At 31.2% G+C, this 19,684-nt stretch overlaps 1 protein-coding gene across 21 annotated transcripts in view; it reads right to left on the bottom strand.

Moving 5' to 3' along the window:
• The window catches only part of LOC100883744 (CUGBP Elav-like family member 1-A), a 1,238,863-nt gene that overhangs the window by 261,102 nt on the left and 958,077 nt on the right, over nucleotides 1-19,684 (bottom strand). For all 21 annotated transcript variants that reach the window (XM_076532024.1, XM_076532022.1, XM_076532021.1 and 18 more), the window contains one exon: nucleotides 12,740-12,822. In XM_076532024.1, the coding sequence (XP_076388139.1) occupies nucleotides 12,740-12,822 (83 nt within the window). The remainder of the gene's footprint in view (nucleotides 1-12,739; nucleotides 12,823-19,684) is intronic.

Below are 19,684 nucleotides of genomic sequence, written 5' to 3'. Positions count from 1 at the left end.
TGTAATAAATCCCTTAGTCGCGGGAAAGGTCTCGGTTCGCGGCCGAACAAGTGTACAGCAAAAAATTTGCAAATATCACTCTGAAAAAATTTAATTTCGATAAATTGAAATGAATGAATTTCGGAAAATCAAAAAGCAATATCATCTCAATATGATCTGTAAGTGATACAGATTAGAAATACTTTATTTTCTATTACAGAAAAAGTTGACCTTGACAACATATTTTAAAGTTATGAAAATGGGATGTGCTTCTCTTATTCAGTACCTCCGATTTTAAAACGGTTTACAGTTTTGTCGCGAAGTGCACGAGGGTTAACGCGTCTTTTTGTACACTCATATCGAACGAACCGCCGAATCAAAGTCCTAGTCGTTTTCCTCGTGAAATAAATCTACTCTGAAGCACCTAGGAAAGAGGCAATGGGTAGGGGGTATTCGTGGAGTCAGGAAGGGTGGAGGTCGAGAGGAATGGCAGGGGGTAACGAGGGTTCCCTGGAGCACTCGACTCATTTCTCCGAGCCAACACAGACCTCTCGACTCGACGCCACTCGTGGAAACGAAATCTGATACGAGAAAAGCTAAACTCCTTCAAATGCACAAACCATCTCCCCACTTCGTCTCTCCGTCACTCCATCCTCTTCAACCCCTTATATTTTCTCACTTTCTCCCTCGTCTCTCTTTCTTTCTTTCTCTTCCTTCCGCTTTATACACTCGATCCTCCTCTCCTTCCAACCATTCTCGACCCTACTCCTTTCAGCCACCCACTTATACTCAGTCAACCCTTTTCATCGCGAAAACGTCGTTCTGCATTTCACTCTTTTCTTCTCTTTCTTTTTTTCCTTCCTACTCACCCTCCCTCCCCCTTTCACCACACTGTTTTAAATGTCTGTCCTCCTCTGTTCGTCTCCGTCTTGCCACCCCCCTAAGGATCTTTCACCCCGAGAATTCTTTCCGCTGGTCGTCCTTCGCTTCTCGATCGAATTCCCTTGGAACAAACTGATGAGAGCAGGACCTCAACTTCCGACTGTTTAACTCTCTTAATTAACCTTATGCAGTCACTTGCAACGCCAAGGATTTCGGGTCCTTCTCTTTTTTTTTTCATGGCACGCGACCTCCTTCGGCGGAGAGTTTCAAGAACCGCTAATGGGAATGTTTGTGGCTTCTTTTTATGTTTGCTCGAGAATGAATTTTTTTTTAATTGAGCCATACTGACAAGTGGATGGAGGTGATTAGATCTGTTTGACGCTCCATTTTGCCATATCGTAATACACTTTCAACTCATTCATTTTGTGAGTAATAGTCGTACGTACACTGTTGCTCAAAGGTATTTGATCATTTAAATTATATGTATGTTTGGTTAAGAAATAGAATAATATACAATATTCTAATACGTAAAATAGAAATAGAAATATTACAAATATTTCTTCCTATTATATAAAATAGAAACAGTATAAAATAAAAATAGAATAATTAACAATGTTATACTGATGTGATTGATTATTTGAACTATGGACGTTGACTGCTTTACGATACTTCTTTATGACACATGCAGTTTTGTCGATTTAAAAACTTATTTATATAGGTACTCTTGCTGATCATTAAATAATTAAAGCGTTCAGAAATCAACAACTATTATGGCATTCTTTTCTTGAAAGTTACCTAGTAATTTTAATCTTTCAAAGGACTAGCTGTGAACTACATGTAAATTACAGTATATTATGTGCATACAATAAGTTATTTTCATAAATTCAAATCATTATTATTTATACGAAAGTTAATGAAATATATTTATTTTTTATTTCGACTGGTATTTTGAAAGTTTCAACGCCTGAGCTTTCAATATCAATTTAAAGAATGTCTAGTTGCAGTATTTACCAGCAGATTTCTCTGCAAGTTCATTTTATCGCTAGTGTCCACTATTTCTCCTTCTATAACTTTAGTAGAGTTGTACACAGTTTGTTAGATAAGTCTTCAGACTATATTTTTCTTCAATTGATAATGAATATTTTCCTACTTAAAACTCTATTAATCTTTTCTTCTGGCAGTAGTTAATCAATTCACAAATGATATTACTCTATTTTAACTATGCGTTTAATTTGAGTTTGTAAGTATGTACCTATGTGCTCAGTTATTTTTAAGCGTATCTGTACAAAACGTTAATATTATATGGGTACGTTAATTTTATATAATTTATAAAAGAATAAAGCCACTTCTTAACTTACTGTCAAACTGATATAAATTACAATGAAATATTAAATTTTGTTGTTTTTTTTACACAATTTGTATTTTTAAAAATCCAATAATATTCATGCATAAGAATTCATTAAAAATTCATTAATATACTTATAGAATGTAAAATTTTATTAATTCGTAAAGAAAAGAAATAATTACTATTTCAAATTTAAAATATTGTTATACTTATTACAGAGATACTTGAGAAAGAAAAAATTAGAAATTAAAACTTTAATTTATTTGCAGAGAAGGGAATATATTTGGTGAAAATTATTTATAGAGATAGTCAAGATTCATTTTTTCTGTATTAATGTTTTTTTATCCTAATTAACTGATATATGTTAAAATTATGAACATGTTTCTTGTTTTACGAATTTTTTTCTTTCTCATAACGATTATCTATGCTTGTCAAATAAAACATTTCCATCGTTTCATGGATTTTAACACATACATTAAAATTCAACAATCAATTACGAACTGTCTAAAAGCTATTTCAAAAACGAATTTCCGTAGTATTTTCACAAGATTCTGAAACATAGTGAGCTATCTATTGAAAGCAAAATTTACACAGAAAAAGTTCATTAGTCAAACTTGTTATCATAAAATTAATTGGCGAACTTTTAGCACAAACATTGTGTACAGCTAAGTCGTAACTTTATCGAAGTACTACGACTAATAGGGAATAAAAGTAATTGTACTGCATAAAAGTATATTTGCAACACTATTTGATGGTATTTGTTGATGTTTCTAAAAAAAATTATATTGCATTTTGCATAAGCAGTAAATGTCCACTTTTTTGTTTGCAATTATTTTTTGAAATTCTTAATTGTCAACTTAATTTTTATACAACGTATTTAATTCACCGAACAAAAACAAATTAAAATAAAATGAATTTTTTGTATTATAACTAGAATTAAAAATTCGTTTCTGAAGAGGTTGAGAACCTTTTTTATATCCTGCGTTCAAAGTCACGGCATGATGATAGCCAGCTGTATTTGAACATCTCGAAGTCATAGCTTTTTGCTGACTTTAGAAAACGTTTTTTTATAAATGTAACCTGCGCCCGCGAACATTTGCATAAACTGAGAGATTTGCATGACAAAGAAAGCGATGCGACACTTCTAAATATGTAAATACCTTCACGTTTCAATTTTAAAACAGTAGCAAGAGAGGCGCACTATTTAAAATACATCTCGCAAAGAAGCATGAATAACGAGCGGCACGAAGCAACGAGGTTCTTGAGCTTTTAAAAAATGAAAACCGTCACGACAAAGTAATTCCAATCTGCTCTTTCTTTTTCTTGTTTCACGGCAACAAGATGAAAATATTAATGGAAGCTGCGAACACGTTCCGCGACTCGTTTCAATTGTAAAACGAAATTTTGTACTTCTTTTTTTATCCCAGATTTTGCAAAGTGTTGGAACAGGGAAGTTTTTTTAGTGCTCGTGCTCTCGAATAATCAAATTCATTTAAGTGAAAATGAATTTCTTCAGCCGCGTCACATTATGAAGCTTCGGGTAACTTGTAGGCGACGTAATAAGTCGACAGACGTTTCTTTTCAACCGTTCGCGAGTCAATTAGTGCGAAATTTCTTATTACATGAACCGTACAAAAGGGAAACGGTTGGTACGCTTCGTGGAACAGCTGCACTCCCTCTTTTATCTAGGTTTTAACGTATCCAATTTAAGCGATACTAGTTTAGATGGTGGAATAGTATTGGTTAAAGTGGAAACTTTAACAACGTTAAAATTATTGCTATTAATTTTATGGTGATTAAATGGAAGTTATTAATTTTGTGATGATTAAAATGATTAATTTTGAAGCTTTCAGTTTCATATTCTATTTTTATACATTTCAACGGTAACGATACGAATTTAAAATCTTACAAGTTTTGTCAGAAATATTATTTCATGCGTTTTATACTTTGTAACATATTTCATTTTTTTCATAACAGAAGAAATAGAAAACAAAAATTCAAATACTAGAGAATTTTTTAATGTTAGTGTATATGTAGATATGAAAAGTTTTACATTTCCAAATTTTCAAATTTCGAAATTTCCAAATACTCAAATTCTCAACTTTCTGAACATCCAAATTTCCAAATTCGTCATTTCAAAGTTTCAATATTTCTAATTCTTAAATTTCCATGTCCACAAATTTTCTAGTTTACAAATTTCCAAAGTGAATTCTCTAATTATTATCAAATATCCAAGCACTCAAATCTTCACCTTTCTGAATTTTTTAATTCTCAAATTTTGAAATTTGCAAATCTTCAAACAACAGATCTTGCAAATCCCGAATTTCCAAATTTCTAAATATTCAAATGATCAAATTTCAAGTTACTAAAACTTGCAAACTCTCAAAATTTCAACTTTGTGAATCGTAGACAAGTAAAATTGTTGCTGTCAAATCCGTAAGTAGATTTTATTATTTCTATTTGTAGTTGTGGAAATATAAAAGAATGATGTAACTTCAGTTAAAACTTGTAGATACTATTTTTCGCTGTTTTCAACCTATTTCACAAAAAAGAACATTCAGAAGTTTTTCAAGAGACGGTTTCATACCACCAAAACCGCACTGTGGCGCGAAAAAAATAGGTCTGTGTTGCGGATAAAGTACTCTACTTACTCCATTTGTCAGGTAAGCTGAACACATTGCAGAGTAGGAAAGATGTGACAGAATCGACAAAGACAAAGTTTGTACAACTGTTTTTCAACTGAAAAAGGAAAATGTGTATTGGTGCAAAGCCGACAATTAAAACCTTGCTTCGTTGTCAATATATCAAATAAATTAGTTCCAATAATAAAATATAATAATATAAGTACACAGTTATGATTAAACCGATAGATTTTAAAGTTTAATATTAGAATTCAATTCTAATTAGTAGCTACAGGTGCTATGTTTTAATGATCGGTTTTGTATAAAAAGACCTGCATCTGTTAATAATAATGACAATTTCTAGACAATCATACTTTTAACAATAATTTATCAAAATTCATGGATTTTCTCCTAATAATATCCATCAAATTTTTTACATAATTTTTGTTACGATTTTTTGTCGTTATAAGATTTATATAATATGTGTATACAACCTGGAAAAAAGTGCAGATATACAAAACATACTTATAATAAAGTGTATTTGTCAGTAGAAAATTTTCATGTCGTATCTAATTGTTTTTCATATAAGGAGTTTAAAAATTAAAATTGTAAGAATCTGCGATGATCTTGATATGATCTTGATATGATCATATCATATCACTATATGATCTTGATATCATCTTACACTATATATTATATTAAAAAATAAATAATTTAAAACGACATATCCTTTAATATATGATATATATAACATATTTAAAACATACCATCAGAGTTGATACTTAAAGTATCATTAAAAACAGAGATAAATTTAATATACTATGCTGTTGACGTTTCCGTATTAATTTAAATTTATTAATGAATTTAGACAGAAATTAACGATGCATTTCATCCAGAATCGCAATCTGAGTTGCGTAAATCAGAGGACTCTTAATCCAATAAACTGCAGTGAATTAATCTTCGTTTAATTTCTCCTAATAGTAAGCAAGAGCAATAAATCCGTTCCATAATTTATGACTAGAGTGCCTTAGCAGTTATTCAAATACAAGCTACAATGCCGTTCTACACAATAGTGTTCTCTGTCTACGGCTAAATATTCCCACGCAACGTGATATATCGTGGCGTACAACCAGTCGATTGCATGGCGTATTCAATTTACGAAGCCTAATTTGACCAAGTTGCAGATGTAGGGACTGGGGCGGAATCGACGGGGAGGAAAACCGCACGTGTCGTTCGTCTCCCATATACCAAACCTAGCAACTCGTACGACGCCGTAAAATCCCCAGGGTGTAATTTGTACGGTGATAAATATTCGAGGTTTTGGGTGAATACAGACAGTGCTGCCGTCACGCGACGATCAAGAAAAGCTTGTCGCCTTTCTGTTTGTCACTCAACGGATCAACGTAACATACGGATCTTTCACTGACACCTTCGCAAAGAGGAAATACAACAAGGGGCGACACTCCAGGCGTTACCTTTGATGTCCCGTAAAGCCTGTCCGTTTAAATTGGTTGTATAAACGAGCGGAAAATTTAAATCCAATGAATTTAATTTCATGCTAACCTCTAATAGGATAATGGTATTAGTAGTTGACCAATTAAGAGAAGTCTTCCAGGTGAGCAATAGTAATAGTTTGTTTTGTTATTAAATAACGAGAGTCGCTGTTTGGAGACATTTTTTAAGCTTTCTAGATTATGTAATAAGACCACTTTTTAAAGAAAGTTAGTTCTACAAATTTGAAAAGTATATTTAAGAATTCGGTAAATGCTTCAGAAACTGACCACTCTTAAAAATTAAAGAACTAGTAATTCGCCCTCTGATGTCTGTAGTTGACCACTTATACTAGAAGAAACATATTTCATTCATGAAATGTTCACAAAGTATGAATTTTTTTATCTGAACTGTACAGTTGTTAGTGACAGAAACATTAAGGAAATAGATCTAACTACATATTACTTACATTAATGGATTTAAATGTACATTATTAGTAAGCATACTCCACTTCACATGTAATTGTGTTACAATTTATCTGATAGATATAACATCTGAAGTTCACTTTCACCAAAATGGCACAACTTACAAAAAACATATTTTTTATGTTTTCTAAAAACTGAACAATTATTGGTACTTTTAGGTTCATTAGAAATCTATTTATCGTAAATTTCTCTACATTATTAATATTAGCTTTCGAAACATTTATATCAATTTTGCAACACTCATATATTTGTTACGAGCCGGAGGGGTCACAGCCGCGTGGCTGGGGGCTGTATTTTGGTCAAGGTAGTGTTACTAGGCTAACTCAGGTTTGTTACTTAACCTGAGCGCCAAAGGAAAATAGACACGGGAATGAGCCGACGTATGGCTAACGCCGGGTGCCCCAGGAGGTTGGTTATCGTGAACTAGCCGACGTATGGCTAACGCCGGGGGTCACAGGATTGGTCAAGACGCGGGGATGTACCGACGTATGGCTAACGCCGGGTGCCCCAGGAAAATGATATGTGAACTAGCCGACGTATGGCTAACGCCGGGTGTCACAGGAAATGTTAGTAGTTGTGCTCGTAACAAAGATATGCCAGTATACCTCGAGCGGCTAAGATATACCGACTGGTGGGTTTGTTAGGACTTTGGTTATAAATTGACAAAGGCAATAATTAAGTTTAAAAATAAAAGTTGAAAATATATTCTTTTCCCAAAACCGGAATTACAAATGGTTATGTGTATTTGTCGGTTAAGGTGATTTTTACAAGAAATGTTCTTGACTTGATTTTACTTGAGTTTAATATGTTTCGACTCCGACAAAGCGAGAATCTAATCCTGCCCAGTTTTAACGAAAAACAAGCGAAACGGGGACCCGAAAGTACTTTAGGAAAAAATGCCTAACAGTAAACTATACGTACTGTATGGTTATCAATGTTGCTCGAAGGGGACTCTAACCCGATCTTGCTCAAAAGTGACTTAGTTTTAATTCAACGTGAAAGACTCTAACTAAACTCTGACAAAGGTTCCTCGTTAGTCCACGTTCGAGAATTAACTGGGTCCGAGGCGTCTTCTCCACAACCCTTTTTATACTCAAAAATGGGTAGAAAACGAGTAGTGGTGGAGACGGTGGGAACGAATCAACGCGACGTTTTCGTCTAACGAATTTTCATCGCGTTGGTCCGAAGACGTTAGATGTTCTCGAGCGAAGCCTAATAAGGAAATCCTGGTAACTGGAAAACCTAGGCAAGACTAGACTCTCGCTTCGCGGTGGTCTTAGGCTATTCCTGAATATTCATCTTCGAGGAGTAAAAAATCATTGGCGTACGTAACATATTCAAAAAAAAGGCATGTACTAAAATGATGACAAAATATATTTGAAGAATGGAATGATAAAATATTTATTATAAATAAATTCTTAGTAAACGTGTTATAGAGAAAAAAGTTAAAAACAAATTACAAGTAAATGAAAGTACAGATATACTAAAAAGAGTATTTCCAAATATTTATAAATAAATGAAAAATTGTAACAGATATTTTATTTATTTCGTTCGCAATGTCTTTTACAAAATGTTCATAGTTGGTTGCTAAATGCGATTATATCCTGCTCTGAAACGATTGTTTTATCGGTAACTATTTGCCTCAGCACATTTACGTATACACCAATAATTTCCTGCTGTCATGCGTCTCTATTAAAGGTATAATTATCACAATAGTTTGTACCTTCTAATTAGTTTAAATTCAATGGTTTCTCTTTAACAGCTGTGTAAAAGAATAAAAATCTGTCGTTTGTCTGTTTCAAATACAAATAATATTGTATTTCATTTGAAAAAAGTGAAATAATTTATAACTAATTTTAAACAATTTGGAAGAAATATTTGTTCTTTTTCAAATTTTACCTGTGTATTTATCGTCCCGCAGTTATTTTAAATAGCAGGAGTATATGTTTGATGACTGACTATCATAAAAGCAATGCAATTTTTCCAAGGATACAGAAAGCCACACTAAAATGTATCAATTGATTATTTTTTTTAACATTCGCGGTAATTTTCCTAAAATTTTCAACATCTCATAACTATTGTATAACAGACCTAGAGAAATTCTAAATACATGATTTCAATAATAACTGAATTCATTTAAAACATTTTCTGTTTAAACATAACTTCATATCATCTTCAACTTCATTATTTTAACTATAAAAGTTTCTTTCTGATTTATTAAGTTAATATTTCAAACAATAACGGACAACGTTCTGTTTTTCAATTACTTAATCAATAAATATTTATGATATATGTAAAGGAATATATCCTTTTTTATAATCGTAAAATAACAATCCAAAGTTGCCTATTTAAAGTAGGCGATAGCTATCAAATTACAGTCAGATTATAAAATTACAAAATTAAAAAAATATTTTACATTATTAAGTACATATGTCTCTTCTTAAATTATTTAAAAATGTAGCTTTAGTACTGGGTGTACTCAGAGCGTTCTATTTTTCAAGTCCTTCAATCATAAAAACGTAATAATTGAAAAAGATACAAAAATAATTTCAAAATAAATACAAACTATCGAATTCGGAAATGTGGTTACATAATATAAATTTATTAAACTTTCAATTCTAGTTTATGCATCCTTCGAACATACATTTATTTGCGGAAGTGGTATAAGCGAGATTATATAGGACAGGCGACACAGTTGAAAAATTATAAACAATTAATTTTGTTTATAATTAGAGTTTAGTAATTACATAAAACAGCCAAGAAACCTCATACTTTCATAACAACTATTTCGCGAAATTAAAAATTGTATTAATTATTTTAATTATAAATTTAATTAAAAGTTATTTAATTAATACCGATACTATGACATATTTTCGCAAGTTCAATGTGGATATTCCCTCATCGTGCAACGTATTTAATATCAGTCACCACAAAATGGAGCAAGATGAAATTATTAAATTGAATGATCGCTCGGTCCGAAATTCATTCGTTCTTTGTTTGCTCCTTTACACGGGCCACGTATTGCTCTGTGTCTCGATCGATGATAATTATTCTCGTAAATTCGAGCATAAATGCAGGTGGCTAGGCTGGTAACGGGGTGAGGGGGGATCGGTAGGTTAAATGCTCGTAATGACGTCTCGTAATTGCATCGAAAGTTCGCGGGGAAACTGTAATTATCGCACGGCTGCAGTTTCAACGATACCATCGTTCGTGTCGGTACAATTGACGGAATGCAAACCACGACGAAAAATATTTCCTCCTTTAGGTTCGTTGGGACGAGACTGATTCAAATTGAGAAAACAGGTCGAGTGTCGAACAATTGCATCGCACACTATTCATTTGTACTTGATAAATCGTTTAATACGAAAATAATTAGAGTATTACCTACTTGAAGATATAATTGCTCATCAACAATTTTTCTTTATTTTACTTAATCGTTTGATTACATTAATTATTTGTTTTTATTACTTCTTGGTTTAAGAGACGGTGAATAATGTAAATTAAACAGCGAATGTTTTTCATCCCCCATTGCATTGTGTTATAGTTATGCTACTGCAAGTACATACGAAATCTTTGTACTTTGCTAATAATAAATGGCTATTAAGTCCAATAAATAATAAAATTATTGTAAACATTTTGTGTGGTTCATAAGTATGATTTCGTTATTTTTTTTATTTGTTTCTTCTTTTCTAAATATTACGAAATTATTTCATTCCCGTATTTTATATTCACATTTATATTTATACATAAAATATATTACTATAGAGTTACTATATTTTATATATTATATTTTTAAATATTTTTTATATGTATATCTCGTATACTGCATACTAAATTATATCTGTTATATATGTAGAGTAGGAGGGTAAGGAGAAAAAAACACGGGTATGTTTTAACAAAAAGAGATTAACAATATATATTTAGGAATACACACAAAAAACACACAATACTTCGAACGGCACTGCTTTCCGTCGAAGTAACTACGATTAACTCGCAAGCATTTCGCACACGCCAAACGTCGTTAAACAAAAGACGATCGCTCGTTGATGGAAAAAACCCATATTAACGGTCATTCTATGGAAAAAACCCTACATATATTATATCTTCTGCACCACAATTTTTCAATAAAAAATATTTATTTTCATAAACTTATTGTTATTTTTTATTAGTCTTATTTGTGAGAAGTGAAGAATGTATCTTTTCCAGAATTAAGAAATGCAATGAAGGATTAATTTCACAATCAGTAAGCACCTAATAAAAATTAATTTATTCTCCTCAATTAAAATGTTCGAATCACTACTTCTTTATTTTGTTTTATGATATTTCATAATATTTGGAATTAGATACGTTATCTTCAAATTTTAATCAAAGTCAGTATACACCTTACATCTTATAAGAATTTAGATACAATTTAATTTACCCATCTTAACTGCAATGAAAAAATTATTTGTCTAGTAAATGTGCGAAAAAGATTTGTATTGTCATCATTTTTTATTTACCTTTCTATATTTTTATATTTTTTAATTTGAAACATGATGTAAAAGGTAATTAATTAATACGCAATGTAAATTTCACTAATAATAGCAATAAATTAACACGTGTATAATGAAAATCTGTTCGAACACGTCTATCTGCACGATGGACATTTCACTTCCGGCCGATCGACAATTAGTCGAAGGACTGTTCGACTAGTTACGTCGATTTGAATAATTTATTTGGACGATCAACCGTATTAATATTCATTATTCGGTCAATATCTCGATTATACGAACCATCGGCACTCGGATAATTATCTAGGTAAACGTTCATTATTCGTTTGAGTGAATGTACGATTGATTGATTTAAATTTGCCATGTGCCGATATTTTCGATACTGTTGAAGTCTGGATTACTAACATTTGCAGAACTGTTTACAGAACACTTTAGAACGAAACCATCGTCCCTTTACAACAATACGAAATGTCGGTAATTACAAGTGTGCGTTATATTTATTTTTCTATCTTTTTGAAGTTTCTTAAAGCGAAAAATCGACTGCAGTGTTTCAGAAAAGATTACAGAATTGAAGAATAATATCATGGATGGCAGTAATAAAATTAAGCTTCAATTAAGCTACTTGGGTTTGTCAAAAGAAGTAAAAAAGTCATTTTAATAATATATAATATATCGTAATTAATGTTATCAAATAGATCAAGTTAAAGCTAAAAAACATGATAAATTTTGAACATTTTGTGTGATGTATTCCATCACTTTCAATGACCTTGAAATATATTGTAAAAATCAACGTACTGAATAATTTTTTGGTACAAATATAAGCTCACCTTGAGCGCAGTATTTGATTTATATACCAAAGTGTTATAATATTATTCAGTTCATAATAAAGTAATAGCAATTTAAATCAAGTTTGGATTATATTTAGATTTGATAGTACTTCAAGGTTAATAAAATAGGTATGAAAACGTAAGAAATTATTGCTTTATTTTAATTTGAAAATGCGATATTCAATTTAGATAGCCTTATAGAATGAATCATAATATCTAAATACATGAATGAATACTAATAAAATGTTTACAAGATTACTTTGAAAATCAAAGTAGATTAAAGTATCAGAACTAAAATTCAGCAAAAAATAACATAACATTAAAATTTGAAACGAATTTCAGTTAAATATCTAAATAAAATTGGTAATACTATTATAATTTTATAACATCGTCAAATCTATATCGCGGAGAAAATTCTTATATGATTCCTGAATTGTTATTTTATGTTTTATTAGCAAGCGAGATTAATATTAGTTTCGAAAATATCAAGAACAGTTTTTGGTGTATTATGATATTTTAATATTACGCTATTACTGTCAAAACACTGAAATTATAATTTTATAGAATCTTTGAGACACTAATTGCATTATAACGTATAATGTAGGATTATTTTACTTACCCCACTGAAGGTTTTGACGTTATGCAGAGCATTCTGTGCATCCAGGGCTGCTTTTCTCGTATAAAACGTAACGAAACAGCATCCTGAAACACAAAACAAACACAATGTTTCATCAGATAATTAATTCCAAAGAGATGTAAACAATTTCTGGTATTTGATTTCAATTTTAATGAGTTGATACGTATAAATTTTCATCGATTGAACTCATGTTCTATTAACGCATAAAATAATATCTTTGCATTATCAAAATGTTCGAAATTATAAAACTTTTCTTAACATTAAAAAATACGATTTTGTAAAAGATCCAATGTATAGAGAACTAAACATAATTTTATATGTACATCTCAGTTTTATTCAAAAAATGAAATTTGTATTAAGACATTACTCACAGTTCTGACATTATGTTGTAATTAGTCAGTATAGCAAGTACCATAATCTTACCCTAATTGCAATCGTAATATAATTATAAAGTATAACGCTGTTATCAACTAATTAGTATCGCAGCACATATTTTTAAAAATATATCTCTCGAGTATAATAATTTGACCACTGTAAAAATAATTTCAGTAAATTTAATTTCAGAAAAATGTCAGGTTCACATGGCATATCCTTTAATTTCCAAGATATCTAATAAAATAGCTTGTTTATCCTTAACTCTGCAAGTTGTTTCGCTTCTTTCACTGTGGATATTTGCTTGTATCAAATATTTCCTATCTACTTCTGTATCATATCGAAATTGAATCAAAATTGGCGTGTGTCCACGTTAATCGTAGACTACAACCACGCAAGATCCCATCAGATATTCCCTTAATACACTGAAAAACGCCAATATCGATAGCAGAAAATACAGAAAGATACTCAATATAGATGACACACGATCGATACCGGCGACAGATTCGATAGAGAAAACAGTCGAGCAAGTCGGTCACTCTTGGGAAGCTCATCAAGGCTTTTCCGTGTCTCTTCGACGTCGCAGCTGGACACCACCCAAGTCAGAAGCGGATTGGACAGGTCGATAGTTTCGAGTTGCCAAAAGTTCGATACTCTGTTCCCTTGTATTACTACGGATACATCGTCTCTTTACTTTACGCAATCTACCGGTGACTTACTCCCTTTCGTTCATCTCCCTCGCAAAAGGTTTAGGTTGGATTCGGTTGAGACTTACATTCCGTCCGGTTTACGAGCAAAATGGCTGCATAAGTAGCAGTAACTACGTACGGACTAAATCTATGACTGCGCATTTGGTTCCAAAAAAGTTTAAAAGGCATTAGAACCTTACAGTTTAACGAATGTTCGGGACCAAGTTACTTTTGTTCATAAAACAAAAAATAAAGCCGGTTAAATTGGTTCATTTCCAAATAACGAGATAGATATTCACATAATGGAATTATAAGTCGATAGTTTTTAGCTCATAATATTAACCTGTAATTAGTGTTGTTAATTAATAACATAGTTTTTAATGTAACATACACATAAGTAAAGTATAGTTAATTCATGTATCTATGTACTTTTATGTACAGGTTGTCTTATTGTAATTCGTGTACAGAATTAATTTGATGATTCATCAGGTAAATTTGATGATTACCAATAACTACCAATTTAATCATCAAATTTACGTAGGTGTGTTTATTTATCTAGGTTTATAGTCCACAGTGAAGCAAATTTATGGTGGCATACATAATACAATTCACCAACATTGATGTTTACAAGCATAAAATATTTATTGATGAATAACCTTTCACGATTTACACGTTATAGGTCTATGAATTCATAAAGGAGTGAACTGCAATCTTCAAATTTCATAGCTTAATTACAGAAGTTATATAAACTTGTAACGAATCTTTGAAATACAAACTGGTAGTTCTCTTTCGGAATAATAAAATAACTATCATCGAACATTTAATTTCTAATGCTTTGTACAATGTATTTTCAAATAGTAAATGCTCTTTCAAATAACCTGTATATGATGATAAAAACGGTATAAAGTACATTGTATTTTTATTTCATATGTAAGTTCCATTACTGTTGTGGATCGATGATGCGGAGGACAAGATGGATACTTTTAATATTTAAGGATGAGTATTTTAATATGAATAACATTAATGTGAATTAATATATTAGTCTGAATATCCACGACACGCGTATTACAATTACTATGTATACAATATCAAACGTAAGTAACAGGAAACTGGTTTTCGCTTATGAACAATACTAAACTGTAAATTGACGATCCATTGTTTGCTGTAATATAGAATTAGTAATGCTGTATTGGGAATATCGACGAATTTAATTTTTTTAAGTTTTAACTGATGTGGCAGATTATTTTGTAGTATGTTTATATCACCTTATGTCAGATTTTCAGTGTTCCAAAATTGGTCATTTAATATGACATAACCTAACATGTACATAGTAAGCTTATTCATTGAACTGCGTACTGTTTACTATGTGCAATTGAAATTGAATAATACCGTGTATAATCTAAACAATGTTATTGATTTTAGAGTAATACAAATGCAATGCATTAAATAGACGTACATACATTGACATGTTAGTTATATGTTCTTATTGTAATAGTGCCAATCGTTATAATGTGTGAGGTGTATTTAATTAATTGTTATGCAATGCCAAAGGTGATGTTTATGTAGCAATAAAAGCCTGTGGAATAGGTACTCCCCTTGTAAATTATCAGTGAAAAGTTTCATGTACTAAAATTAATTAACGAGAAAAAGTATCACTGTCATTGATTAAACGAATATATCATAAATTTGTAATATATAGTTATTTTCATTTTACAATATATCATAATCTTGGCTTTCTTTATTAAATGGTGAAAGTTAAACTAATACATATTTATCAATGGAGACAGTAATGTTTAATACATTTTAGTTAATTTACAAATTTTTCTTTCACATATACGTTTTTACTAATTTATGTGAAAATAGATATTGTTTAAATATAAAAATAATTGCAGTTATCTTAATTGCTTCTTTGATCGGTTGATTATTAGGACATTGATCTTACCTATCGGAAACCGAACAGTTCTGTTCGGAATCGTCTGAAAATTTTGGACACAATGGTGAAGCCATCGCAGATATACTGATTGGTAACGAGATATTCGTTACTGTATCGAACCCGTGTACGATATCGCGAGACGTAATTGAAAAATGCGTAACACGATACCTGTAGCTCGAGACGCGTCGAAGTGAAATTTTGCTTCTGTGTAATTTTCGTTCTTACTATATCGCCTGGGCTTCGTTTCGTTGGTAACGATCACGAAGAGTAACAGAATTCCCTTCAGCAAGAAAATGAGAAACTTGATATTTTCTGGCAACGTCTAATAGACGTGCTAGACAGGCGTTTCAATGGAATCGAATTTCGTTTAAAGATACTTTGGCATCCATTCTTTTCTTCATCGAGGAATATACACCGTCCTAACAATCAGACTTGTGATTTTTTCACAAATAAAATGTTATGATACAAACTCTTTCAATGCTATAATATACGCGTCTAAACACAGTCATTATAATTACTTATAACTTCGAACATACTTTCAATAAATATGAAGCTATGTCTTTCACACTAAGAACAACTGTACACGAATTATATAAGACTGCAATAATATATGATTTCAGAAAGAAAATTATTACTTCTTATATTTTACTGCGAATGAATAAAATTCCACAAGTGTAATGCCAAGTTTACAAATTCAGTTTCATTAATCATTATTTTAGAGGATATAATCGTTTTTAGTGGATAGCAACATACATCCGCGTAACAACAAGATCTTAGTTTCATTCTAGCTACGTTGAAACGGTATTTCACGATACTAAAATAAAAATATCTTATAAACTAGTGTTTTTTTCTATAAGTATCTTAATACCTTACAGATAATAACGAACTGCATTAAAAAATATATAACTCATATATATTTTTGCAGTGCATTAAAAAATTCATATACATTTCCCCAATGTTCATACAGAAAACAGATAATTTCATCAGATGATTTACCTCCTCAAATCATATAACTTTTATTTAAAACATTTTTTGCGTCATCTGTATTTTCAAAAATATTCCAGTAGGTCGATTTAAGTGGGAGTGTATACATGAATCTAACTGTATATTGAGTGTACTAGTAAAGTTGTGTATATGTCATGGTACGCCCTGTAGAAGTAGATAGTCGAGTAAGCGAGTACTTGCGAGAAAGTTGTAGCAAACATCCGCCTGGTGGTAAATGCTGGAAGTACTGTCACAACGTCGTACTATTAGCGAACATTAATACATACATTAAGCACATTTTCGAAAATGTAGATTACGAAGGAATGTAAAAATCAAAAAATGTTAAAATTCACGATTGTTTTGCGCGGAAGGATGATTTAAATGCATTTTTATCAGCGAAGTGTCGCTCACAATGATCAGAAATAGTTTTGCAGAAAGCGGTTACATGTCTTCCTTTTTTTTTCTTCCAATGGCACTTCGATGACTTGATTCCGTCTACAGAAAGGGCAATGCATAATTCGCGGCTCGAACGACGGGCGTTTCACACGCGGCGTGTCGCGCGAGTGTAATCCGGAGTCCAATTAACGATAATTACGACGTCAATTGGGAATTCCTAATGGCGAGCGAACGAACGAGTCCTTGCAAGCGACCTAGCCCAGGCTGTTCGTTCGTTCTACTACTCGTTCACCATGATTTTTGCAGACGGAGTAATTCGGAGCGCAAATTAAACTCGCTCCTCAGATTATAACGATGCCTTGCTTCTACCCGTATTGATAAACGAGAACGTTTCGGCATTCTCTCAATACCGTGGCTCGTTTGGACGTTTCGGAACTCATTAGGACACGATTATTCCTAACAACCTGTCTCGGTGTATTCAAATTTCCGAATGTTCCATCAAACGTGTTAATTGTATCGTTGTATGTTGAGACCAGGACTCATTACGCGACCAGCTGTAACATTTTCTATTTGTATTCACTTGATTAATTTAGAGCTGCTAATGCCGTATATACACAGGGTATCACAGTATTTTACTGCCAAACTTTACCAACACTGTTAGATTTATTTAACATAAACTGAATGTTTTTTGCTTCAAAAGTTATCGAGTCGTGAATTTTCTCTAACGCTGAAGGCTGGAGACAAGAGGATGCAGCTTAAATTGCTTATTTCAACTGTAGAACTGATACGGTGTACAGGTGTATTATGAATTTTCGCTCAACCATATTTCCCATTCTAAAGGTTCTTCTCAAAATGAAAGACGTGTCTTTCAGTGTTTACTAATGAACACTTTTCATTATCAAACGACTAAATTCCTAAATGGATTAAATTGTCAATTTTCTTAAAATACAAATTTTCAAATAACTACGTTCCCAAATCTTCAAAACATGGTAGCTAATGAAAATGACTTCTCCATAGTATCGGATTTTATATACATGTCTTTCAATAACATTAACTGCTGTTCACGTGTACATGAGATATGAATAAATATTTATAAGAAATGTGATAAAAAATAACATAATGAACTGTTCCCTTCAAAATAAAGGAAGACTTGATAACAATAAGGAGAAGCTATTTGTTCTTTTAAGTAAACTATTATATAATAATTTTAAATAACATCTAGCCAGATATGATATATTATCTCAACGTATCATCTCAAATTCGCAGTTTATTTCGATAATGTCGAAATCTGTTATCTAATTATACGTTTTATTACGATATTATGTACATAATATCGCATCAATGACTACTGACATAATAACAAATACTTTCGCTGTTAGTGTAATTGTGCGATATCAAATGAACAGCAATTACTTTAATAATCGATATTACTGTGTCAATAACGAGCTAATGGGAAAATTAATTTCGACGCAGAGAATAGTTTATTCAAATGCATATTGCAGGCTTGACGGATAATCGAGTCATTTTCTTTGTTTAATATCTGTTCGAATCAGAATATGTAGTTTTGGAGTTTACATGATTATGATTTCATATAATAGTACATATTATTCGCATTAATTATAACTCAGTTCTCCACGAAAATGTCTGAATACTATACACAAGATATTAACGAATTACGTGTTAATCATTTATTATCAATCAACTTGCTGTGCTAGTATGCGTAATAACTGCGTTGCCCATTTAACGCTTCGCGTCTTTTTGATATCGAAAATTTTATATATAATTATGTTCGATTTTGAGAGTATACACGAATTTATTCTTTTAAGTACCGAAAAAAGTAATAATGCTTTGCTGTATTAAAGTTATTTTATTTAGCGATGCAAGTTTCATAAAATATCTTAATTTTTGCTCTCATTGTTATTTAACTACTCCATCAATTACTATATGTATTGCTCAGTTTCTCGATGACTAAATCTCTTATTTTCCAAATTTATGTTGTTGAATTTTGAAGCTCAAATATTTACGAAAATTCAGTTGCCACAATTAAATTATTTAATGAAATTAATTAGTTACCAAATTTCAAAATTTTTAATGGTTTAAATTTTTATTTTCTGCATTTCTGGACTTCTATATTTCTAACTTTCAACAATTCTAAGCTTCTGTATTTTCATGCTTGTATATTTCTAAATTCTAGATTTTTACATTTCTATATTTCTAAATTTTTATATTTCTGTCATATATTTTTATATATATTTCTGTATTTCCATATTTCTTCTTTTCTACGTTTTTACGTCTTTACATTTCTAAATTTGTACACTTGTATATTTCTAAATTTGTACATTTCTATGAAGTATGATTTCAATATAAAAATAGTTTAATTTTTTAATATAATAACAGATATTTATTCAATCTCTATTAATAAAAATTGAAATTAAAGTTTAATGTTTTATCTCCAACTACTAAATCCATGGCGGATCCATAAAAATTACTAAAAGTATATACCTAGCAAAAAAAGTCCCAGAAAACGGAACGACAAATTGGTTAGTGTTTACG

The sequence above is a fragment of the Megachile rotundata genome, chromosome 5 (genome assembly GCF_050947335.1).
Source record: "Megachile rotundata isolate GNS110a chromosome 5, iyMegRotu1, whole genome shotgun sequence".
Classification (NCBI taxonomy): domain Eukaryota; kingdom Metazoa; phylum Arthropoda; class Insecta; order Hymenoptera; family Megachilidae; genus Megachile; species Megachile rotundata.
The sequence above is the reverse complement of the archived record's forward strand: the minus strand, read 5'-3'. Positions and strand labels throughout refer to the sequence as shown.